The following is a 27,504-nucleotide window of genomic DNA, read 5'->3' on the forward strand; positions in this document are numbered from 1 at the left end:
ACTAAGACATTGGACTGAAGTCAGAATCATATCATCACTGCCTGCATGTAAGATGGCATGAGTGTAGGTTAAGCATGAGTGATGACATCATAAAGATGTTTCCACAATGCAGAAGGTCTATCAGCTAAATGAGACCCTACACACATGTTTGTGTGCAGCTGTATGTTGCAAAGCCATTAGAAGAGAATGGATGGCCAGGAATCATGTACAAAGGACCATTTTTCTGCTATGACAACGCAGCTGCAGCATGCTGGGAATTATCGTGGTTCATACTCCTGGGAGAAGGGGTACTACGTATGCCTACAGTAGTTTAACCAGCAACCATTAACTGATTTAGGAATGTATTTGGAATTCATACATCACGGTCAATAAATCATTAAATTTCACCAACAAAATCAATTTCTATTTTATAATTGGGTTGGGCTTTATTAATTATATGCTTACGGAGTCTGAAGCCCTGTAATCAAGTCTTTCTTTTTCCTTCATAATTTAACTCTTTTTATTAGACAAAATGCATCTTAAAATGAATCTGGTGGTTTTAATAACAGACAGACAATTACAATTTGCACCGAAGTTGAATAGTTGGTAAAATTGGCATTTTTTTTTATAACATATACTTTTTTATTAAATATGTAAAAAGATAAAACGCAAGTTATTCACATATTCATAGACAAAAAAACCTACTCTATCATGCGACAAGTTGTGTGGATGGTAAAATGAGTGTGATACATCCAAATAAGACTCTTTCCATCTAATCAGGACTTCATTACCTGTCTATTTATATTTAACAATACATATGTTTACATTCCTTACAGTTTACATTTCATATAGAACTTTTTTTTTCATGATGTGCTACTCAGTAAAAGACAAAAGAAAGGAAAATACTGAAATAATGAAAAGAAATTAGCTATTAAATATACAGCAGTACAAGCCACAGAAGACTGTTGCACTTTCTTTTAACATTTCTAAACCAATTTACCAGCTCCTTAAGGCTGATTTACAATATTGGCATCCTTACTGCACTACCAATTGCCACCTACAACCCTTTGGGGCAGCCATTTAGGAGCAGAGTGTTTGTAACCCTTATCAGTTCTATATATGTCCCCACTGTAGCTCACAAAATGGTTTCCATTAAGTCTCTAAGCAATTTCAGTGTTTTCTAGCGAGCACACAGGTTTTATCATTTGAAAAAGTGGTTTGGCTCTTAAAATGGTTTGCCCCAGCCATGTGAGCTTGTTCAGCCAGCAAAACAGCTTTTTTAAATAACAGTTTAGGGTACTGCTTTGTGGTAACAAGTCACATATTTGGCTTTAACAATGAACGCTTATCTGTGACTAGTGATTTTAACTTACTGCGTACCACTCTTTGCAATCGATTATTTATAAAAGGGCCCGAAATGTCTTCCTAGGCTACATGAAGAGAACAAAGCACTTTAAAGCTGTTTATGTAGTCTTCAATCCCTTTGATACGCCATTTTCTATTAGAGGTAGTATATTCATGGGAAAGAATACATTGTTATTGGTGATATCGTGAATTACAGCTTATTAATACTGCATTAGATAGCTACAGTGCATTACTATTGCCTTGTAAGCATCATATGATATTGCCACTGATATAAATATTGTGTTACTGCCGTGAACTCTTAGGAAGATGTAGAAGTGGAAACTGAGACTATCCCAGTAGAAGCTTTTTGAGGAGATTGTACTAGTAGAAGCTTTTCTTTTAGTGTAACTGTCTATCTTCTGCTATTATAGTGCTGTGACATAATTTTTGAGGGATCCTGGCAGTAAAAAGATCATACCAGTGATGGGATTCACTATGTGATCAGACTGGGCTCATTCCAACAACAGTATTGGTAAAAAGGCTGGTGCAGTATGGATCTCATGGAACAGGTGCCTGCTCTTAGCCAGGATAGATAACAAATGTCCATAAAAAGCACACAGATCTCAGTGAGATGAACACTCAGGGACCCAATAGTAACACTTACCCACATAAAAACTCAACTATTGTGTGAACTGCAGTTGGCAACTTACTAATTCAACAATAACAAAATAGAAATGCAATAAACACTTACAAAAATATTAATATAATATGCATTTTATCCAAGTAAAGGAAAATACGAAAAAAAAGCTATATGTTCTGATGGGTGTCATGTTTAGGGGTGTAAAATCATATGCAGTTCTCAAACTGAAAGTGTTTCCTGCATAGGATAAAACAATCCTCAAAGTATGGAAGACCTAGAAAGCAAACAATTTTCCTTGCAAGAGTCAACTGAGCTAATCTGCAAAACCAGTAGGGGAAGAGAGAAATCAGGGAAGTGCCCAGAGCAACCAGCCAGATTCCAAGTATAACATTTCTAGTGCAGCATGGAGAGATGTAACCTAATTGGTTGTTCTGAGCAAACATTTCTCTTCACCTTTCTTTATAATATGGCTCCATTCCCCCTGCAATATATAGTGACAGGGAGGCAAGTAAAGATTATTATAATATACAGAATATATTGGTGGCACACAGAACTGCATATACACTATATGCACTCTAAATAGATGACATGATCTTTATCTTGTGACTGCATTTTAGTACAGTAAAGGGAAAAACTAATGAACCCTCTAATAGAAATAAACATTACATCTGCTTTCTAGTTATCTTCTCTGCTTACCTCAATAGGTTTGTAAAAGACTTGTGTATAGTTTGTTTTATGACTTAGCACTTTTACATTCGTGATAAGTGGTAGTGACACTTCTTAATCATGACATGAATATATAAATATTCTACGATATTACAATTAGAAGCAAGCAGTTGGAAAACAAAGAGATAGCTCACTTACAAATAAATAAAAAAATAAGGGAAAAGATCTGAAAACAATCTGAAACAGTCAAGTGTAACAAGCTGCTGCCGAGTAGCCCCTTGCCCTCTCATTTCTGCATGGGCTGGAATACAACTTCTGTAAACACGTTGTAGGGAAGTAACTGGTACAGAATGCAGTGGTTGGCTGGAGCTCACTATAGTACATTACATGGTAAGGGTGTGCCGATAGTGACTGGCCACACATTGCTCTCCTGAAAGAAAGTCCCACGTGAAATGACAACAGTGAGGGGGATGAAAGGATCGGTGGTCAGTATTCATCCTGCTGCTGTGGATCCTCCTGAACGTGGTCATGTTCGTCACCTTCATGTTGGTCTGTGTGGCCTTCCTGCAATTAAACAGACATTATGTTTTTACCACTTTGTACTTTATTTGATGCAATACAGCAGTTTTAGGCACACTTTTTTTTGGGCAAGGGATAATCTGTCACCACAGGCTGGACCAGTGTTTCTCAACAGGGAAGCTGAGGCACCCTGGGGTGCTGTTTGGGTTTCCCTGGGATTCATCCCTGGATCAGCATAATGAGTTAACATGGTGCAGATGGGCTGGTTACCAACATAATAGCATCCAATGACACTCAAGGGCAGAACACACAGCATCATGCATTGCTATGGTGTTAATGGCCAACTGGCTCCTACCATGGCAACACACAATGCTGTTCCAGGGCAAGTGGTATGCAGGGCCACCCCCAGCATTCAGTAGGGGATGGAAGTTTGCCTCCTCCAGACCTGCTCCACCTCCTGCCCTCAGCCTGGATGCAGAAGCCAAAAGGTAATGCTTTAATATGAAAAGAGGACAGTGTGTTTGGGGGGTTTTATGATGAGGTACCTCTATTGCAATGAGAAAACTCTGATCGGGGGACTCTGTGATCATGGGGAGACTCTAATGTGATGGGGGTGCTCTGCCATGGGGGTACTCTGATTAAACGGGGAGCTATCATGTACAGGGGCGATTCTGACATGATGAGTGTGACCTTTGATGTGATGGGGGGACTTCTGATGTGATGGGTGGGGCCTCTGACCTGATGGGTGTGACTTCTGATGTGATAGGGAGACTTCTGATGTGATAGGGAGACTTCTGATGTATTGGGTGGGGCCTCTGACATCATCAAGAAGGTTTTGTGCACCATTCCAGGCTCAGGTTTCCCAGTGAAAAAGTAGAAGTGTTTTTGCATGTTTGTAAGTGAATTTCAATCAAGTGCTAATTATTACTCGTGAGCTAATATGGTGAATTTCAAATAAATTATAAAAAATAATAAAAATTATATCGTGAACCAAAAATATATAAGATTAAAAAACCTTTTGGATATGCACAAATAGGTTCGCAAACACACCACACCAACTCATAAATAGTGTCAATATCAATATCTGTGCTAATTTAAATTAATAAACTACAGAATAGTGTGTATCCTTAAAATTATATAATATCCAAATAGTGTAAAAAACAAAAAATTTGCTTAAATCATCCCTTTTGAACATAAAAATATATTACTGGTGTATTAATAACCACAAACAAATAAAATATCCCATCATCTTGTGTCCAAAAACAAATAGTAGAGAAAAGTCCTCCTTTCCTGAGATAATAGTACAAACAGGTGGATTTAATCCAACATATGAATGACTGCGGAATATATGTAGCTCAATTATGCGCTCATGATTTGCATGTTTGACTCAAGATTTTGCATACTTTTAGGCCTTATGCACACAGGGCATTTTTGCAGCCACTTTTAAGGGTGTCAGGAATTTTTATTTTTACAGCATCCAAACGCCCTCCATGTTATCCTATGTGTCCATGCGCACATAGACTTTTAAAAGCTTTTAGTGGTAGGGGCTTTTAGGAGCTGCGAAAAAACCCACTGCCAGGGCATCCAGGAGCTTAGCGATCCACCGTCCTTCTACATTCCGGAATCATGCTGCCATTTTAAATAGTGTTAGATTTGTATGTGCATGTTTGCTAAAGGGGAATTAGGTTGTAAGGGTCCCTGAAATGCCAAAATGTGAAAGAGCATGTATGTGAACTGTACAGAATGACAATTTGACCTTGCCTCTCATGTCATTGCAAAACAAGTGCTGCAGTTTACAAAGAAACCAAATACATGTATACAGAGCCATCTAGTGATCAGCAGAGGTAATGCAGTTTGTGAATAAGTTCTATACTAAATGGGGTAATGTTTGTTTAGAGGCAAATCCTGCATGAATTTAGTACCAGGAATAAACAACTAGAAGTGATTTGTCTTCCCTGACTTTAAATTACCATGGAGTCAAAGAATCACTGAATGTCAGCTTCTACAAAAAGCTTCTCACGAAAGTAAATTGTTTTGTAACCATTTACTTTTTAACCCGTGAAGATCAGTATCTGGACTCAGTTTTATCTGAAAAGCTGTAATGCAGTGTCTTTCTGATATATTCAAGTTGTACAATTGCTTGGTAACACAAATTGCTAATCAGCCAATCACATGGCAGCAGCTAAATGCATTTATGAATGTAGATGAGGTGAAGACAACTTGCTGAGCTTCACATCGAGCTTCAAAATAGGAAAGAAAGGGGATTTTAGTTATTTTGAATGTGGCAGGGTTACTGGTGCCAGAAGGGCTGGTATGAGTACTTAAACTGCTGATCTACTGGGATTTTCACACACAACCATCTATAGGGTTTCCAGAGAATGGTCCGAAAAAAAAGAAAATATCTGGCGAGTGGCAGTTGTGTGGACAAAAATGCCTTGTTGATGTCAGAGGAGGAATGGGCAGACTAGTTGCTGCGACATTCAGATGGCAGGGTCAGAATTTGGCATAAACAACATGAAAGCATGAATCCATCCTGCATTATATCAATGGTTCGGGCTGGGGGTGGTGGTGTAATGGTGTGGGGGATATTGTCTTGGCACTAGCAAGGTGTACCTAATAAAGTGGCTGGTGAATGTATATACAATAGGTAACATGCAACACATACCACTTGATGTATGTGACATTTTCAGTGCAAATCACAAACATTAATGGGAATACAAAATAAAAGTGTACATATAAAAATACCATTACTTCATGATGATGTGTATTCTTCAGTTGCCAGCTAAGATTACAGAAACTCTCTCGCTTTAGTGTTATCGAAATTATACTTTGTACACATATGACAATATAGGCAGAGCAAATTATGGGCCACTAGATCACATACTAACATGCACAGTGAAGACATACACATCCATCAATAGCATATTCCATTGCTCACTCTAGGTTAATGGTTTCTTGGCCTCAGTGGGACTTGAAGAGCTTTTCAAGTGCTATGTAAGAATTGTGCTAGCAGTAATAAAGGGATCATAGCAGCCTCTAGAAGCTAAAAATGAATCTAACATTATATACAGAAAAATTTATCTGTAGAATCTGCACTCCCTACAAGTATAGAATGATATATCGCTTACACACACAAACCTTTATAAATCCACCTGAAATGATGGAGCACAGAATTGTGCCCATCCAATCCCTCACCTCCTGACACTCAATTCAAACATTCCTTAAATGGTTTGTGAAAGGCCAAACATAACAGATAACTTGACAATAAAATGGTAGTACGACAGCAGTAGGGTGTGTGTGTGTGTGTATATATTATATATATATATATATATATATATATATATATACACACATATATACATACACACACACACACACACATTCAAGTCTTGATAGATAAATGTTTCAATTTACTTTTCTGCAGCATGAGGTCTAAGAGGGTGACTGAGATCAAATAAACTAGACATTATCTGGTGTCACAGCACTTCACTGCTTCCCCCTATGTGGTCCACTTCTCTCTGCACATTGCAATTACAACAGTAGCCTACCCCTTTTCCTGTGACCCTGTTACCAAGTATCATTGCCATTAGGAAAGCTAATGGAATGTGAACCTTAACCTTTAGTGACCTACTGAGCTTCCCACCTTTAGGGTTCATTCACAAGGGCAGAAGAAAACACTGTTTACATGTGTACAGCGTATCATTTTGTTATGCATCTAAATGCAGCACTCTAGTAATCTAAGAGCCCATACACAAAGATGCGTCTACAGGCAAAAGCTTATGCTGTGTTTAGTCACACATACAAAAAAAAAAAAAAATAGGATACAGCTACACCCAGGGATGCACAGACCTGCATGTTTTACACCTGTACACTCCATTTGAGGAATCGCTGTATTTATTAGAAGAATGTTGTATGCATCTAAAGGCCTCATTCACATGGGTATATGTATCCATAGACAAACAGACAATGTTCTGATACATGCATCAGACCTCTGTTTGGAGACCTGTGCATGATCGTGCCTGTCAAGGATTTAAACAGGCTGCCTGCATGAACACCTGTGCATCCCATGTGGGCGATGACAGCCTTCTGCCCGGGCAGATACATCTGTGTGAATGAGGCCAAATGCATATAAAGATTTGTATTTTACGCAGGATCTCCTACTAGCATATTTTCTGCATGCCATGCAGAAAAGATAGATATGGCCATGTGAATGGAACCGTAAACTGAATTAATATTAATGCAATGTATGATTGACTTAAATGTCAGCAGTCTTGTGCAAAGGATGGTCCTGATGTTGGATTCAAGGCTGATAGTGTATTATATTGCTGGTATAAAGCTCTAAAATACATTCCTATTTGTTTCCCAATATCACTTGCACGGTTTTATATCAAACTGAAATGCCAGCACTGTGGGATAGTAAGGCTCTTCTTCATTGCATAGTCATTCTAACATGTTTCAAGCAGTGAGGGCTGACAGGAAGTTTAGAGAAAAGGTGCAGGGAGATCCTTATTGGTGGGTTGATACCCATATGAACAAATGAGACACACAGGACACTGCAGTGCTGCATGTGCAAGTATACACGTCTGCATATAAAATGTGTTAGGGGTCAGGAAACCGGTACCCACTTAGGTCATTTTTATATGGATTTGTGATTTAAAAGCAAGCAGCTCAATTACATACAAGTTTACAGTGACACTGTGACTTGGGCTCCTGGTTATTTGCCAGTCATGACAGCCAAGCACGGAGGTTTTCATTTTCAGAGCTGGGAGGAATTTGTAGCTGAAGTGACTAATCTGCCCTTCAGCAGATGATTGTCTTCCAGCAGTAAGATTATAATAATAATAATGGAGAGGATCTGTCCAAGAGATGGAATTCACATTCCAACCACAGTCAGCAGGGAATATCTAGTTTTATTCTCTCTTTTAATCATTTCTGTACACAAGAAATGCCCCCTTTCTGAATTATTCCTCTGAAAAATAATATGGACGTTTCTTAGACTGATTTCTCACAGATTTATTCTGCTAATCTGAACAATGCACACAGCATATAAATTATCTGCAGACATTTTAGAAAGCTTTAAACAGATTTGTTAAAATCCTTAAAAAAAAACTTTACCTTGAGTCTGAGAGTTCTAACATAGACCAGTGTTGGCTGTTGATTTAAACAAGTTGCAAGAAGGCCTACACAAGCCTTTAGCTAGCTCCAAGCAGTGTGAGAGCCTGCAGTAAACAGCTAATAGCTTACATGACAACCAACCCTACCATTAAAGCAAACCCATGAGAAAGAAATATAAGAGATGTCACTGCTGACTTGTTTTGTTAGCTGACCTGGACATATATGTCACTAGTGATGTCTGAGAGGTCCAGACTTCTGTCCTACATACTACTGATGATCAGTGATTCACAAGGTAGTGAAGCCAGAATGCATACCGTACATACTCCTCAATCTTTACAAGCTGCAGTCTGCATGAACTGTGCATGAAAGTGATTCTGTCATTATAAAAAAGCGCAAAAAGCACCCCTCTCTGCAGGAGTCCAAACTCTCCACCCTTTGCAGTAGTGTTTAGGCTGGACTGCTCACACTTGCCCGCATATTTTCCTATTGAGCCATCATTATAATAGGCTGCACACTGGCCAATAGATATGTGTGAGAGGCAGGAGGTAGCTGGTAAACTTCAGCAATGCAATGTACAATCAAAATGTCCCTGGGCACTGAAAGCTGCTGCAGGTGTCTGCACTTATACTTTAAAGTAAAAATAAACATATCTGTATACTCAGATGTATATTGTTGCCTAATGAAACCTTAACTAGTAGCCGACCGCAGATAGCCGAATGACGGCTGCACTGCGGCCAGCCAGTTCTGGGTGGACGTCATATGACGTCCTCCCAGAACGCGCTCTCCTGTGCGCCCCAGGGGGCGCGCACCCAGCGATCTCCGTGATCGCTGTGATCTACGGACACAGCTGATCACGTGCTGTGGTAAAAGGCCAATCACAGCAGCCTTTTACCACGTGATCAGCGGTGTCCAATGACACGCTGATCACAGGGAAATGCAAGTGCCGGTTCTCGGCTGCACTTTCCTCACGCTGTCAGATCGTGAGGAAAGTACTGCCGAGAACCGGCTGTTGTCAGAGCGGGGATCGGCACCGATCATCAGGGCACTGATGATCAGTGCCCTGATGATCGGTGCACAGCAGTGCCACCCGCAAGTTCCGCCCACCTGTGCCCAGCAGTGCGCCCACTAGCTCTGCCCACCTGTGCCCAGCAGTGCACCCACCTGTGCCCAGCAGTGTACCCACCTGTGCCACTCTGCAGTGCCACCTACCTGTGCCCAGAAGTGCCACCTGCCTGTGCCCAGAAGTGCCACCTGCCTGTGCCCAGCAGTGCCACCCACCTGTGCCCACCCACCTGTGCCCACCAGTGCCACCCACCTGTGCCCACCCACAAGTGCTGCCCACCAGTGCCACCCACCAGTGCAGCCCAGCAGTGCTGCTAGTCAGTGCCACCAGTCAGTGCCCAGCGGTTGTGCCAGTCAGTGCCGCCAGTCAGTGCCCAGCAGTGATGCCAGTCAGTGCCGTCTATCAGTACCCATCATCAGTGTCACCTATCAGTGCCACTTATCAGTGCTGCATATTAGTGCCGCCTATCCGTGCCACCTCATTAGTACTGCCTATCAGTGCCCTTTAGTGCCGCCTATCAGTGCCCATCAGTGCTGCCTCATCAACGTACATCAGTGAAGGAGAAAAATTACCTGTTTGAAAAATTTTATAATAGAAACAAAGAAACTTTTTTTTTTTCAAATTTTTTTGCACTTTTTTTATTTGGAGCGCAAAAAGTAAAGCGCCCAGTGGAGATTAAATACCACCAAAATAAAGCTCTATTTGTGAGAAAAAAATGATCAAAATTTCATATGGGTACAATGTTGCATGACTACGCAATTGTCAATCAAAGTGCGGCAGCGCTGAAAGCTGAAAATTGGCCTGGTAAATAAGGGGGTATAAGTGCCTTGTAGGCAAGTGGTTAAGCAAGAACTTTACCCAGCTAGGGGAAAATGAAAAGTCAGCAGCTACAAGTACTGTAACTCTGGAACACATACAAGTGCATCTCAATAAATTAGAATATCATCAAAAAGTTAATTTCAGTAATTCAGTTAAAACATTGAAACTCATACACACAGGGTGATAAATTTCAAGCATTTTAATTTTGATGATTATGGTTTACAGCTTGTGAAAACCCAAAATTCAGTATCTCAGAAAATTAAAATATTGTGAAAACATTCAATGTTGTAGACTCATGGTGTCACACTCTAATCCTCTAATTAACTCAAAACACCTGTAAAGGTTTCCTGAGCCTTTAAATGGTCTCTCAGTATGGTTAAGTAGGTTACACAATCATGAGGAAGACTGCTGACTTGACAGTCCAGAAGACAGTCATTGAAACCCTCCACACAGAGGGTAAGTCACAAAAGGTCATTGCTAAAGAAGATGGCTGTTCACAGAGTGCTGTATCCAAGCATATTAATGGAAAGTTGAGTGGAAGGAGAAAGTGGTAGAAAAAGGTGAACAAGCAATAGGGATAACCGCAGCCTTGAGGGGATTGTGAAAGGCCATTCAAGAATTTGGGGGAGATTGAGAAGAAGTGGACAAACGGCTGATGTCAGTGCTTCAAGAGCCACCACACGCAAATGTATCCAGGACATGGGATACAACTGTTGCATTGCTTGTGTCAAGCCACTCCTGAACCAGAGACAATGTCAGAAGCGTCTTACCTGGGCTAAGGAGAAAAAGGACTGGAATGTTGCTCAGTGTTCCAAAGTCCTCTTTTCACATGAAAGCAAATTTTGCATTTCATTTGGAAATCAAGGTCCCATTGTCTGGAGGAAAAGTGGAAAGGCACAAAATCCAATTTGCATGAGGTCCTGTGTGAAGTTTCCACAGTCAGTGATGAACTGGAGAGCCATGTCATCTGCTGGTGTTGGTCCACTGCGTCTTATCAAGTTCAAAGTCAGCACGGTCCTCTTTCAGGAACTTCTAGAGCACTTCATGCTTCCCTCTGCCGAGCAGCTTTTTTGGGGATACTGATTTCATTTTCCAGCAGGACATGGCACCTGCCACACTGCCAAAAGTACTAATGCCTAGTTTTATGATCATGGTGATTATCACTGTGCTTGATTGGCCAGAAAACTCACCTGACCTACACCCCATAGAGAATCTGTGGGGTATTGTCAAGAGGAAGTTGAGAGACACCAGACCCAACGATGCAGACGAGCTGAAGACTGCTATCAAAGCAACCTGGGCTTCCATAACACCTCAGCAGTGCCACAGGCTGATCACCTCCAAGCCACGCTGCATTGATGGCAGTAATTCGTGCAATAGGAGCCCCGACCAAGTATTGAGTGCATACTTTAATGTACATGGACATACTTTTCAGTAAGCCAACATTTCTGTATTAAAAATCTTTTTTTTAAATTAGTCTTAAGTAATATTCTAATTTTCAGAAATACTGAATTTTGGGTTTTCTCTAGCTGTAAGCCATAATCTTGAAAATTAAAAGCAATAAATGCTTGAAATATATCACTCTGTGTGTAATGATTCTATATGATATACGAGTTTCACTTTTTGAATCGAGTTACTGAAATAAATTAACTTTTTGATGATATTCTAATTTATTGAGATGCACCTGTACTTACCAGCCCTTCTGTGTATTTTTGTTCCCAGAGCTTCTGATCTTTTGTCCCACCATCCTGGATATGGGAGTCTGGTGTGATTTACAGATCACTGACAGCTGACTCCTTACTGCACATATGTGAAATCCAGACTGCAGGGAGACTGATCCTGTCACTTCCAGGGATGTGTGATGTGTATCCCAGGACACTGCAGCATAGGGGGGGTACTTAAAGGGAAATGCACTAAATTGTATAGTACTTTTTTTCCTGTAGCGTACAGGAAGCTGGGAACATAGTTAACCAAAAATCAGTGGAGTCACTTTTGCCATAAATTACACTAAATACCTTACATATTTGACCAGTGCAAGTAAACCTGTTCAATTATTTGCTTTGCACATCTCTGTATAAACAATGATCAATGTAAATGGTTCTCCAACATCCCAACACACTTATATTTTAGGGGAGAGAAGAGACAGAAAAAAAATCAATGTCCATTTGTAATGAAACTTATTTGCTTACGGAGAGGAAAAAAAAAATAAACAAAAAAAAACAAAAAAAAAAAAAGATTGGGAGGCATCTGATAATGAAGTTATAAAGTCTTGACATTGTGCTTTTATGAGCATACACCTACGTGATCATCTGTAGAGTAAAGGACATCCATTAACCTCTGGACAAGGTCGTCACCCTCTTGTCCATGTTCCTGGCACAGAAGTTCGATTTCCCTCAGCTTTCCAAAGTAGAAATCTCGTTCCTTCTCGACTCCTTCAAGGGCAAGCTTTAATGAATGCACCTAAAGTTAAATTAGGGGAAAAAAAAAAAAAAAACATTTCAGTTTCCAAACAGGACAAAAATATATATACACAAATATGTTCAAATTGCTTTTTTTTGCATTAAATGCTCCCCATCTAACAGCTTTTCAGTCTCACAGATATCAATGTTCATTAAAGATGCATCTATTTCAGGTAAGATCTTTTGTCTGTCTCCTAACATATATAGGATAACTATAGGTAACTATAACCCCCTTTATTTCAAAGGAGTATTAATCAGGTCCAGGCTTGTTCACTATTTTAAACAGTTTTTCTATTTCACCTGCTGAAGTCAGTTCTCTGTATATCCCTATACAGAGAATCCACTAGAAGGCAAGTGACACTGCTTTTCTGTGTGTCTCTCGTCAACCAGCAGAGTATTCATAGGATTACATGGAACGCATTTGAGGCCTGTTACATCCGTGATGGAAGCTGAGGGTGATCTCCCAGCTGGAGTCCCATAAAGCTGGAAATACTCCAGGACTGAAGGTGAAGGAAAATCCAAAATTTTGAATTGTCACCAAAACAAAAAGAGATAGGAAACCATCCACTTGTTCTGGTGATTACTGTCTAAATGGGCCTTAGCCTCACTTTGGGGAGATTTCCTCTTACTTCCTGTTGTATCTACAGAGCACAAAGTGAAGGGAAATCCTTCCGATGGGACAAAGGTGGTAAAAAACTGATAGGGCTTTAAAACCTTACCTGCTCTATCTTTTTTTATCTAAAATGAAAAAAAAAAAATATTAAGATACCCATTTAACAACCACTGATTCGCCCACAACATAAATAAACTGGGGAAAGTGCTACTGTACACAGGTGAAATTATCAGGCATGTTGGGTTGTAAAAGATTTGTTTGTTGAGAATTGGGCTCTTTATGGGGTGTAGACCGCTTTCAAAAAGTTATCTGCTCCATACAGAACAGGCAATGTAGTGTTGTTATTACAACCACAAATTATAGGATGGATTTGGCACTGAATATATAGGCAATGCAGCTTTAACCATTCCTGTGTATGGTCAAATCTTTGCGGTCTCTGGTACAAGAGTCCAATTTGCATGTATTTTCAGTTTTCAGCTGTATAGACTGGAGATATTTTTATATTTGCATGAAACAGAACTTATATATGTTGTTTGCATGTTCTTCCTGTGCTTGCATGTGTTTCCTCCGGGTACTCCGGTTTCCTTCCACACTCCAAAGACATGCTGGTAGGTGAATTGATTCCTGTCCAAATTGGCCCTAGTATGTGTATGTATGAATGCAAGTTAGGGACCTTAGATTGTACACCCCTTGAGGGTTAGGGACTGATGTGAATGTACAATATATATGTAAAGCGCTGCGTAAAATTGACAGCGCTATATACAGTTGCAAGAAAAAGTATGTGAACCCCATGGGATTACGTGGAGTTTTGCATGAATTGGGCATAAAATGTGCTCTGAACGTCATCTAAGTCACAACAATAGAAGAACACAGTCTGCTGAACATAATACTACACAAACATTAGATGTTGCCATGGTTTAATTGCACATAACATGTAAACATTCACAGTGCAGGGAGCAAAAAGTATGTGAACCTTTGGACTTAATAACTGGTTGACCCTCTTTTGGCAGCAATAACCTCAACCAAACGTTTCCTGTAGTTGCAGATCAGACCTGCACAAGGATCTGGAGTAATTTTGGACCACTCCTCTTCACAAAACTGTTTCAGTGTAGCAATATTCTTGGGATGTCTGGTGTGAATCGCTCTCTTAAGGTCATGCCACAGCATTTCAATCGGGTTGAGGTCAGGACTCTGACTGGGCCACTCCAGAAGGCGTATTCTGTGCTGTTGCAGCCATTGTTTTGTTGAATTACTTGTATGCTTTGGGTCATTGTCCTGTTGCATCACCCATCCTCTGCGGAGCTTCAGTTGGCAGACAGATGGTCGTACGTTTTCCTGCAAAATGTCTTGATAAACTCTGGAATTCATTTTCCCATCAATGACAACAATCCGTCCAGGCCCTGAGGCAGCAAAGCAGCCCCAAACCATGATGCTCCCTCCGCCATGTTTTACAGTGGGGATGAGGTTTTGATGTTGGTGTGCTGTGCCTTTTTTTCTCCACACATAGTGTTGTGTGTTCTTCCCAAACAACTCAATCTTGGTTTCATCTGTCCACAGTATATTTTGCCAGTAGCGCTGTGGAACATCCAGGTGCTCTTTTTTGCAAACTTCAAACGTGCTGCAATATGATTTTTGGACAGCAATGGCTTCCTCCGTGGTGTCCTCCCATGTACTCCATTCTTGTTTAATGTTTTCCTTATTGTAGATGTGTCAACAAAAATGTTAGCATGTGCCAGAGATTTCTGTAGGTCTTTAGCTGACACTCTGGGATTCTTCTTTACCTCATGCAGCATTCTGCGCTGTGCTCTTGCAGTCATTTTTACAGGACGACCACGCCTAGGGAGAGTAGCAACAGTGCTAAACTTTCTCCATTTGTAGACAGTCTGTCTTACCGTGGACACATGAACATCAAGGCTTTTGGAGATACTTTTGTAACCCTTTCCAGCTTCATGCAAGTCAACAATTCTTGATCGTAGGTCTTCTGAGAGCTCTTTTCTGCGAGGCATGGTTCACATCAGACAGTGCTTCTTGAAACCAGTAAACCCAAAACAGGTGTGTGTTTTTTAAGGGCAGGACAGCTGTCAGCAACACATCCAATATCATCACACTGATTGGAGTCAAGGTTGGCTCACTCCTGGCTCCAATTAGCTCTGGGAGAAGTCATTAAGCTAGGGCCTCACATACTTTTTCCTCCCTGCACTGTGAATGTTTACATGTTATGTGCAATTAAACCATGGCAAAATCAAATGTTTGTGTAGTATTATGTTCAGCAGACTGTGTTCTTCTATTGTTGTGACTTAGATGACGTTCCGAGCACATTTAATGCCCAATTCATGCAAAACTCCACGTAATCCCAAGGGGTTCACATACTTTTTCTTGCAACTGTAAGTACCTGAAATAAATAAATATATAATTTCTGTATTGATTGTGTGATATATGTTCATGAGTGATCTTATTAGACAGATATTTAAAACCATATTTTGTTGCCATTGGTTTGAAATCTAGTTTTTAATGTGGCATGTTTTGTTATTAAGCAATCAAGTCTGAATCGTGCATTATTTTCTCGTATGTCAATAACTTTGTTTATATTAACGTGGTTTTAGAAAGTATTAAATTGGAGGGATTTTCTCTTACACAATTATTATTTGATTCCCTGAGTGCCACGGATTTGTGTGGTTGTTTTAAATATGTAATTGAAAAGAAGCATTATAGTTAACGTGGTTATACTAACACATCTATTGTAGTACATATGACTAGTAGATTTAGACTCTAGACCAACGCTGTGTTTTTTCAGATGTGTTCAACACTGTGCTACTACTTCCCGAGACCAATTTGTGTGGCTTGAACTTTTTCCATGTGTATAGGCACAATAAAGCTGGGTACACAAAGTCTACATATCAGCAACAAGCTTAAGAAGCCCCTATCTGAGTACCTTACTAAGATGCACTATAGTGCCAAAAGCATTGGGACGCCTGCCTTTATATGCACATGAACTTTAATGGCAATATTGACTTGGCGCACTCTTTGCAGCTATAACAGCTTCAACTCTGGCTGTCCACAAGATTTAGGAGTGAGTCTATGGGAATGTTTGATCATTCTTCCAGAAGCGCATTTGTGAGGTCAGGCACTGATGTTGGATGAGATGGCCTGGCTCGCAGTCTCTTCACTAATTCATCCCAAAGGTGTTCTATTGGGTTGAGGTCAGGACTTTGCGCAGGTATGTCAAGTTCCTCTGCCCCAAACTTGCTCATCAATTTCTTTATGGACCTTGCTTTGTGCACTGGTGCACAGTCATGTTGGAGCACGAAGGGGCCATCCCCAAACTGTTCCCACAAAGCTGGAACCATGAAATTGTGCAAAATGTTTTGGTATGCTGACGCCTTAAGAGTTCCCTTCACTGGAACTAAAGGGCCAAGCCCAACCTCTGAAAAACAACTCCACACCATAATCCCCCCTCCACCAAACTTTACACGTGGCACAATGCAGTCAGCAAGTATCGTTCTCCTGGCAACAGCCAAACCCAGACACATCCATCGGATTACCAGACAGAGAATCGTGATTCGTCACTCCAGAGAACACGTCTCCACTGCTCTAGAGTCCAATGGCAATGTGCTTTACACCACTGCATCCAATGCTTTGCATTGCACTTAGTGATGTAAGGCTTCTCGGTCATGGAACTCCATGCCATGAAGCTCTCTACGCACTGTTGTTGTGCTAATCTGAAGGCCACACAAAGTTTGGAGGTCTTTAGCTATTGACTCTGCAGACAGTTGGCAACGTCGACGAACTGTGCGTTTCAGCATGCGCTGACCCCACTCTGTCATTTTATGTGGCCTACCACTTCGTGGCTGAGTTTCTGTTGTTTCCAGTTGCTTCCACTATGTTAAAGTACCACTAACAGTTGACCGTGGAATATTTAGTAGCAATGAAATTTCACGGATGGACTTATTGCACAGGTGGCAACTTATCAAGTTATCACACTTGAATTCACTGAGCTCCTGAGAGTGACCCATTCTTTCACAAATGTTTGTAGAAGCAATCTGCATGCCTAGGTGCTTGGTTTTATACACCTGTGGCCATGGAGGTGATTGGAACACCTGAATCCAATGATGTGGAGGGGTGTTCCAATACTTTTGGCAATATAGTGTACATGCAGGGTTTTAAAGACTGTAATCTAAATTAATTTAGGTCTGGTACTGAGCTAAATCAGACTGGTTGATAGGCATGTGAATCTTCCAATTTAGATTATAGAGACTGCATTACCTGTTCATTAAGATGTACAACTTGTGTTTCCAAATCTTTGTCACTTTTTCCTGAAGAACTTGGAGCTGCTTTTTTTGCAGATGATGGACGAGATGATGTGGAACCTGGTTTTGCAATTGGACTTGATTTTGCAGCTCCTGAGAAAAAAGAAATAATACTATAATAATAAATCACATAAAAGTAATAGTAGTAATAAAATGTTGCATTTTAACTAGCACGTAAAATACCAACACATGATATTTATATAGATTGATTAATTGAGTATGCTACTGCATTTCTCCTTGTGTACACACACACACACATACACTTTCTGTTCTGTTTTACCATGCTGATACACTGAGAGGGTGCACAGAAAGGCATAGGAACACAATCTCACTATCAGCAATCTCACACAATTTCTTGATTTTGCAGACACGTACAATGCTTAATATTAGTTAAAATAGATATTTCAAAAGCATACATCGCTTAACTATCCATGAAAATTGCAGTCTGTAGAATTCCATCATGCTACAACAGGCAATTACTTGATTTCTATGGTCAATATCAGAATTTTCCCTTAACTGGTATCTGAAAAGAAACAATAATGTTATTCTGTTTCTCATGGTTTTTATTTCTTTCTCCTTTGTTTGGAGGTAGTTTATTGCCTATCTCCTAACCAAATCAAGCAAAAGTTCGCCCCCTTTGCCCAAAGCCTTCTGGGACATGCCACAGGTCCCAGAAGGCTGTGGGGCCTTTCAAAAAGTGCAACGGGAAACTAATCTGTATAGCCACAAGGAGTCACAACCAGTTTCCTTTATTAAACATGCTGACGCCAGGGACCCAAAGACCAGCAAAGAACAGGCCTGGGTGAGGATGGCACTGGATCCCTGGTTAGTGCAATGTCCTTATATCAAAACTCAGCAGCCACAGTATTTTTATCTGCTGATTTATATTTTTTTTTGGGGGGGGGGGGGGGAGACTGAAGAACACAAGCAGTTTACTTTAGTTGTCAAACAGTTATCACGAGTCATCTCCCATAAGCAACAAATAGTCAGGATAAGGGAAAACGAATCAATAACTCACTGTTATGGTTTATAGAAGTTGCTCTTTGCTTTATTAAATTAAGATCCAAATTAACCGTACAGCCTGAACATAGGGAACACTTTCTGGAACATGCATTCTCATTACTATCCACAGTGCTATACAATGCGTCTTCGTGCATCTGGCTATTTACTCACTGCTCTTTTGATGTCCGGTAGCATTACACTTAAAAGATTAAAACTGAAATATGTTTTATAGCTGTGCTCAAAGCTTTCTGAAGCTCTAGGGAAAGCTTGACCTTAAAAGAAACATCTTCATGGAAATCTCCTGGGTCCAGAAAAAAAAAGAGCTGCACATAAGACTGCAAAAGCTTATACAGTAAGATTTAGATGTTTGGTTACAGTAGTGTACTGGATTAACCACTTGCCCTCCTGAGGATTTACCCCCCTTCCTGACCAGGTCATTTTTTTGTGTTATGGCGCTGTGTTTCTTTAAATAACAATTGCGCAGTCATGCAACACTGCACCCAAATGAAATTTACATATTTTTTTCCCCACGTATTGAGCTTTCTTTTGGTGGTATTTGATCGCCTGTGCAGTTTTTATTTTTGGGCTATATAAAAAAAAAAAAAACTGACAGTTTTGAGAAAAAAAAAAACTATATTTTTGATTTTTTGCTATTAAACATGTCCTGTAAAAAAATGTAAAACACTAATTTTGTCATAAATTTACGCCATAATGTATTCTGCTACATTGCTAAAAAAAAATTACTAGTAATGGCAGCGATCAGCGACTTATAACGAGACTGCGGCGGGCATTCTGACACTGGGGGGAAATGACTTGGTATCACGGACATCCCCAGTGACATCAATACAGTGATCAGTACTAATGGCACTGGGCAGGAAGGGGTTAACATCAGGGGCGATCAAAGGGTTAATTGTGTGCAGGGAGTGTTTTACATAGGGGCAGTGTGTGTGGGCTTTACTGTAATCACACTGCTCTGGATGGCTGTGCATAGCCATCCAGAGCAGAGTGCCAGAGCTGACAGGAAGTAGGACTGTTAGTAAACAAAGCAGTCTTCCTGACCGTCTGAGATGCTCGGTAAACACTGGGTGCCGGCGGGGAATCACCGGCTGGGACCCGGTGATTGACAGCCGCAGCTGCAAATGGCGGCACGGGTGGGGCATGCGCCCCCTACCCAGAAACACAAACTCATTTATATATACATGATTTTGCACACCCTTGCTGCCCTGTAGCTATATATCTGCTATAGGGCAGTCGAGAAGCAGTTAAAGAATGTTCTAATTTGCAGTTCTTTAAAGATTTTATTAAATGTTGTTACTTGACTGAAATGCAATATATTAAACTCATTTGTTCACATCCCAATATACAAGCAAATTAATCGATGAACACATTTTTTCACAAAATATAATAACTTTCTTGTAAAATTATTACTGTATCCGGTTAGCTGAATTGCAACTGTGTTACTGTAAACACCTGAATTCAGCAGTAAAGCTGGCTATATTCTGATTGAAATTCATTTTGATCAGTGTGTGGCTGTTCCCACTCACCAGAAGTTGATTTTTTATTTCCTTCTGTCAAAGGAACATGTCGGAAAGTTTTTTTTGATCAGCATCTGCAGCCATTGATCGGTGTATTCTGACAGATCATTTCTGTGGATGGAGGAATCCTTTATCTTTTTTTCCCACTTTCAATAAAATTTTATTGAAATATTGCAAAGTGCAAGTCATTGTGAGAAGTGACAAGTGAATTTAGACATACGCTATGTAGCAACAAGGACACAGCTACCAAGTATAGAGGATCCTTCGAAAACATGGTTGCAAGGTTGTAAGTAGTTGTGATTTAAAAAGGATCGTTGACTAACTGGGAAGTTGTGCAACAGCAAACAATAATTGTTCAGAAGAACCTTAGATCTGGGTGGATTGCAGGGTTTGTATTAAAACAGAGTAAGAAAGAAAGAAGGTAGGGAAGGGGAAGATGGGAGAGGAGGGGACGTCAAGAACATCCAAGCCCAGGGCCCCAAAACGTAACGCCTATAAGGAGGTATAACTCACTATAGGTAGTGAAGGATTAGCATATTCTATCTATGAGGTCCATATCTTAAGGCATTTATTTTATGTCTCCAGTAAGATATTAGTGAGCATTTCATTGATAAAGAAAGTGTCAATCTGTTGAAGAACTTCCGCAAAATATACAAACTGCATTTTTCAGGCCTTCCCAGTAGTTTGCTTTACGGCTAACAGGAAATAATTTGCCAGCTTCATTTGGAACTTCGTGAGCTCTTGGGGGTTTAAGGTGTAGTAGAACACACCAGGGATCTCTTGGGAAGAGGAAATAAAATGGGGATTGTAGGAGTTTGAGAACCTTGGTCCAAAACCTCCCGAGCATCGGGCAGGTCTGCTATCCATGTAAAACATATTTCGGGGTTAAGCAGCCACAGAAGCACATACCAGTGAGAGACAGGTGCACATGTGCAAAAGACGGATGGAACCATGTACCACTTCACAACAGTCTTAAATGCAGATTCTGGTGTGTATATGTTAACCTCCCTAGCGGTCTGATTATGTCAGTATTTCTGTGCTCAAAGCGGTACTTTGTTTGCATGGAAATATGTATTTTCTTTATTATAGGCCTGTTATTTTTAGGAATAACTCACTGAAATCTGTCTGAACAAGAGTCTAGTAAACGTCCTGGGTATGTTAAAATTTGAAACAGGAAATCATAAATTATAATTTAATAAATATCATTAAAAATAATATAATAATAATAAATTTGAGTCAATAATATAATCAAACCAAAAACAATGAAATTTGAAATATAGCGCCAAGTTCGCACATCACTGAGCAAAGTCGCAAAATCGTTTTCAGTGTCTGATGACGAATTTCCCCACAAATCATCACTCAATTCTGCAAGCAGTTCTAATTCACTATCGCTGTTCTCTAGCTGGTCTAAAACTGCTTTTGACCTAAAGGGACGATTTTTGGACACCATGGACTTTTCTCAGTTTCAAGGCAGAAAGAACATTAAAAATGCAGGCAGGGCACAGGACAAAGCACTAGGCACAAAATGTATGTGAAATGGTTTGATACAGTAATGTTTTACTATGTTATTTTAGTATGTTTAGTGAATGTCACTTTTTCACTTTTTTAAATTTCCCGCCGTTCCGTCCCCATACGTCCTGACGTCGCAGGGAATGGAACCCGGAAGACAGGTGCTGGCATCCACCAGAGCACATTGCCAGGGACACTGCAGGAGGGACATCACGGGATGTGAAGAAGAGATCCCGGAGCAATGCTGCAGGGTATTCCCGGGGTTACTGCTTGTGATGCTGAAACTTTACCCTGAGCTACACTCGGGAATACCTCCAGGGAGGTTAAAAGAGCAAGTGGTTACACTAGACCAGATTTGAATGCAATCTTCTCTATCCTTAGTACATCAAAGATCTTTTTCCCACTTGGAGAGAAAGTGTGAATTGCATGAAACTGGAGTTATTTAGTTGACAGTAAAGGATAGATATCAGTTTGGGAAAGAGAGAGGCCTAAAGTAGTATACCTGTTAAAGTGAGAGCTGGCCTGTGATATTCTTATTAGAGAACATGGTGGTGAGTTAGTGTTTGATTTGGAGGAAGCACAAAAGTCTGGAGGATGGAGCATGGTATTTTCCCCAAATTTTCACCCAAGTTTAATTTGTACAGCCCTTGAGGAAAGAATGAGCGCGATGAATTTTGTTAAAGTGTCAGCAATGGAATGCACCAGGGCAGTTTAATCCCGGGGTGAACAACGGGTTATCTAGAAGGGGTTGAAGTGGTAAGTGCGGTGGGATCAGATTATTGCATTACTTGGTGCTATTCCATACAGTGACAGTATGTTGCATTAGAGGGCTCAGGGAAGCTAGCTCCCTGGGGGGAGTCTTAAGTCTTCAGGCTGAATGAAAAAAACTAACAGTGTATGACCAGCTTAAGGGTAGAATCCCATAACCGATTTATCAAATAATACAATGCATATGGAGCAACATGTAGCAACTGATAGAAACAACATGGAAGAGGATTTCATATGTTGTCCACCATATTGACTGTTGACTGCTTAGCAATTCCTGACTTTTGGCTCTTTCTGCATTTCCACTGACATTATGGATCACGTTTTACCTATCAAGTTTGCAGGATGCCATGGGGGAGTGAGAACCCCCCCCCCCCCTCAACCCTGCTGCCTATTCTCTCACCTCCCTGTCCCTCATTCCTACATTATCTCTCTCCCAACACCCAACTAACCACCCATTTCTCATTCTCTCTCACTGTCTTATTAAAAATTAAGATGCACCCTTATTTACTTATAATACTTATGTTCCCTCAACTCCACAGGCCTGGCACTAGCTCATCACATTTGACATTTTGTATGCATGGATTTATGAATATTGTAATCACCATTTATATCTCTGGAATTTTTTTATGTTTTCTGTGGACTGGATAATTGTTTTCATGTTCATTCAGTTGTGTTGACTTAATAAAAATTAATTTAAAGGAATTGGGCCTATTAAATTCAGAAATGCAGAGCGCAATTAATGCAATAACTACTGAACTCTGCTGTTTGCATTATTAAATATGATCATTATATCTGAAGACTAACAGATATCTTCTTTAAAAAGTTAAGAGGTACAGATGTAGCAAATACACATTCCACATATTCGGATTGTACATCATTCTCACAGAAGGGTAAGAGAAACCCAAACATGCAGGGCTTTCTGCCAATCTTATTTTTCCCTTTCAAGCAGTAGGTGCTTATTTTTAGCAGTGCCTTAATCTAGTGGCATTTTCCAGACACTGCATGAGTCATCAGACTCCCACACTGTACCTTTGGGAATGGAGAACACTACCATCTTCAGAAAATAGCATTTTCTAAATGCACAGTAATACATGATTTTGATCTATATCCATCCCTTTTATGTGACATTTACTGTGAAGTCACAAGTGTATATATCAACCTAGAGGATCAGGCAGGCAATACATTTAACAGGCCAAATGCAAATATTTAACCCTAAATAACCTTACAATCATAATTACATTGAGCTACAAAACAAAGTGTGTGAACACTCTAATTACCTGTATTTTGACATGAATGGCTCCTAAATGTGGTCTGATCTTTGTTTAATTCTACATAATAAATGTATAAAAAAAAACCTCCATACACACACAAATCTATATAGTTGTGTCTCTACTGATTATGTAAACAATTAAAGTGCAGATCTAGCCAAAACAATTTTCATTGTTCTGGTTAGAGTGGGAAAAGGTTAGATCATCTGTCAGGTTTTTACTGCTATTCAGGACTTCCTCAGGGAGAATATCCCTCACTCCCTGTCCTGCTACAACATTTTACCTATCAGGAAGTTTGGAGAGCTCTGTAGCAGCAATACAGCCATAAATAAAAATTATTTTCTTTAGTAGAACCCTAGTCAGATATTTATTTCTGTCTATGTGTCTATTACAGATTTTCACCCACTTTCTGTCTGGTGAAACGGTAACCAGCAGGACAGCAAGGTAACACTTCACCGGTCTTCAGTCCCTGGAGCTGGCATTTTAACTGCAGGCAGCTGACTGGATTTGTGTGGCTTCATAGCTGGCTGCTCTCTGCACATTATACGTCCAGTGTGAAAACACCAAACTGGAATGTTCATTGGATGCCATAGAACAGGACTGGGCAACTGCGGCCCTCCAGCTGTTGTAGAACTACAAGTCCCATGAGGTATTGATAAACTGGCAGTTACAAGCATGACTCCCAAAGACAGACTCCACTGAGTCTGCTCCTATTTCCCCGCGAGGAACGGGGACCTTGGTATCTGTGATCTATGGCTGTATGAGGAAAAAGGGATCCCATTGCTTACTCCTGAGAGGAAGACGCACCTCCTAGGAAGTTTACCTTGTGGCATTAAGGAATCCTAAATGTCTTCTGACTTACAGCAAGAGGGTAATTGCAATTTTATCCCCTAAACAGAGTGTGGCACTATTTTTGGCACTACTGTCACGAATTATTGTGGCACGGATCACACGGTGTGGTTTTATTTTCACGATTGCAGTGTTGTCTCACTGGATCACTAGTGATATGGTGGATTCACTTTTTGATTATATTTAATTGAATTTAATTTATGTTTATCACTAGTGTGATTGCATGACATCACTCACAGTATTTTGTATTAAGGATAATGCACTATATTGTATTTTGTTTTTTTGAGGATCTTATGGATTGAGCGGGAAGATTTTGGACACATTTGGAATATTGTTATTTTTATTTTTGATTTTGGATTTGATTTTGGACTGTGGACTGAGGTGTGGACAAATTTGAGAGTGGTGTGGGACTGTGGGAGAGGGTCCTGTATGGATTGTTGAAAAGGTTTATGTTATATGCAGTGCAATTGCATACAGATTGGCAATGAGCTTGACCAAGCATAAAAAGACACTAAAATACAATACAATCTAATCTCTCCGGAGATATGAGCCTGCTTAAGTACCCCAGAAGTCATTTATTAATTTTATGATTTAATATCCCAAAGTGGGCAGTGCATAAAATATGTACAAAGTATAAAATGTTACAGAAAATACAAGATGACACACAATTGGCTATTTACTATAAAATAAAAGGGAAATAAAAACAGAAATAAAACTTTTACCAAGAATAATCCTGCGACTGGAGCAAGTCAGGGAAAGTCCGCGATACGTCAGTCAATAGGACGGGCTCCATACGAATCACGACGTCCATACCTCAAGTCCTCAATTTATGGGAATATGGACATGGACTGGACATTAGTCCTTCGCCAATCAAACCTGGGGGGTGTTCCCGTACCAGCCCACAGGATGTTCTGGGTGCTAAAATGCCCAAAGTCAATTGGACCAGGAACGGTTTGAATCACCAAGTCAGGTATTGAATTTCCGACACCAGCACATCAGTCCGATCATGACCGTACCAATCACTGTTCAGCTGTCGCAATCCGGCGCCACATAACTATTTCCTGCATTTTTCTGGCATTCTACATAGGCCACAAATACGGTTTTTACATGCAGATGTAGCCCACAGAGTGCCCAATCAGAAGGAAGTATTTTCATCTCTCTGCAACTAATATTTTAGCTTTTATGAGAGATGAAATCTATTCCTGTGATCTGTGTATATACTTTAAAGCTCCCAGACACATCGGAGCCCCCTGGTGTCATGAAGCCGAAACGTCTGCGTTCCTCTTTTAAACTTCAGGAAGGTGGCAAAGTCTGATTTTATATATATATATATATATACATACATACATATACAGTGGGGATTGAAAGTTTGGGCACCCCAGCTAAAAATTTGTATTAATGTGCATAAAGAAGCCAAGGAAAGATGGAAAAATCTCCAAAAGGCATCAAATTACAGATTAGACATTCTTATAATATGTCAACAAAAGTTAGATTTTATTTCCATCATTTACACTTTCAAAATAACAGAAAACAAAAAAATGGCGTCTGCAAAAGTTTGGGCACCCTGCAGAGTTAATATCTTGTACTGCCCCCTTTGGCAAGTATCACAGCTTGTAAACGCTTTTTGTAGCCAGCCAAGAGTCTTTCAATTCTTGTTTGAGGTATCTTTGCCCATTCTTCCTTACAAAAGTCTTCCAGTTCTTTGAGATTTCTGGGCTGTCTGTCACGCACTGTTCTTTTAAGGTCTATCCATAGATTTTCAATTATGTTGAGGTCAGGAGATTGTGAAGGACATGGCAAAACCTTCAGTTTACGCCTCTTGATGTAATCCCCCGTGGATTTCGAGGTGTGTTTAGGATCATTATCCATTTGTAGAAGCCATCCTCTCTTTAACTTCAGCTTTTTCACAGATGGCATCAAGTTACCATCCAAAATTTGCTGAAATTTTATTGAATCCATTTTTCCTTCTACTCGTGAGATGTTCCCTGTGCCACTGGCTGCAACACAACCCCAAAGCATGATTGATCCAACCCCATGCTTAACAGTTGGACAGAGGTTCTTTTCATTAAATTCTGTGCCCCTTCGTCTCCAAACGTACCTTTGCTCATTCCGGCCAAAGTTCAATTTTAACCTCATCGGTCCACAGAACTTGTTTCCAAAATGCATCAGGCTTGTCTATATGTTCATTTGCAAAGTTCAAACGATGATTTTTGTGGTGAGGACGTAGAAGAGGTTTTCTTCTGATGACTCTTCCATGAAGACCATATTTGTACAAGTATCTCTTTATAGTGGAATAGTGTACCACAACTCCAGTGTCTGCCAGATCTTTCTGGAGGGATCGTGCAGTCAAACGTGGGTTTTGAATTGTTTTTCTCACAATCCTGCGAGCTGTTCTGTCTGATATTTTTCTTGGTCTTCCAGATCTTGCTTTAACTTCCACTGTTCCTGATGACTGCCAATTCTTAATTACATTCCGAACAGAGGATATTGACATCTGAAAACGCTTTGCTATCTTCTTATAGCCTTCTCCAGCTTTGTGAGCGTCAACTATTTTCAGTTTCAGTTTTCTAGACAACTGCTTAGAAGAACCCATGGTGCTGATTGTTGGGGCAAGGTCAGATGAGTCTGGGCATTTAAAACCTTTTAGAATGACATCACCTGGTCTTCCCAGACGATGATTGAGAACAATCCATGACACTGGCAGGTCTCAGCTTTGCAAAGGGGGCAGTGCATGCTATAAATTCTGCAGGGTGCCCAAACTTTTGCAGACGCCATTTTTTTGTTTTCTGTTATTTTGAAAGTGTAAATAATGGAAATAAAATCTAACTTTTGTTGACATATTATAAGAATGTCTAATCTGTAATTTGATGCCTTTTGGAGATTTTTCCATCTTTCCTTGGCTTCTTTATGCACATTAATACAAATTTTTTGCTGGGGTGCCCAAACTTTCGATCCCCACTGTATATATATAGATATAGACAAATCTTATTGGCACTTAGATGTCACTTCCAGCCTGGAAGCTGCTCTGTCTTTTCAGATGCTAATGGGTGAG

The 27,504-nt window shown here is 40.2% G+C and overlaps 1 protein-coding gene across 5 annotated transcripts in view; it reads right to left on the reverse strand.

The window, feature by feature from the left end:
• Positions 1 to 485: 485 nt before the first annotated feature.
• Positions 486 to 27,504, reverse strand: part of MAPRE2 (microtubule associated protein RP/EB family member 2) — a 239,535-nt gene continuing 212,516 nt past the window's right edge. For all 5 annotated transcript variants that reach the window (XM_089678318.1, XM_089678317.1, XM_089678316.1 and 2 more), the window contains 3 exons: positions 17,478 to 17,614; positions 12,444 to 12,602; positions 486 to 3,193 (listed from right to left, as the gene is read on the reverse strand). In XM_089678318.1, the coding sequence (XP_089534444.1) occupies positions 3,116 to 3,193; positions 12,444 to 12,602; positions 17,478 to 17,614 (374 nt within the window). In that variant the 3' untranslated portion in view covers positions 486 to 3,115. The remainder of the gene's footprint in view (positions 3,194 to 12,443; positions 12,603 to 17,477; positions 17,615 to 27,504) is intronic.

Source organism: Staurois parvus, unplaced genomic scaffold, assembly GCF_062004578.1.
Source record: "Staurois parvus isolate SC_StPar_1 unplaced genomic scaffold, SC_StPar_1.0 ptg000203l, whole genome shotgun sequence".
Taxonomy (NCBI): Eukaryota; Metazoa; Chordata; class Amphibia; order Anura; family Ranidae; genus Staurois; species Staurois parvus.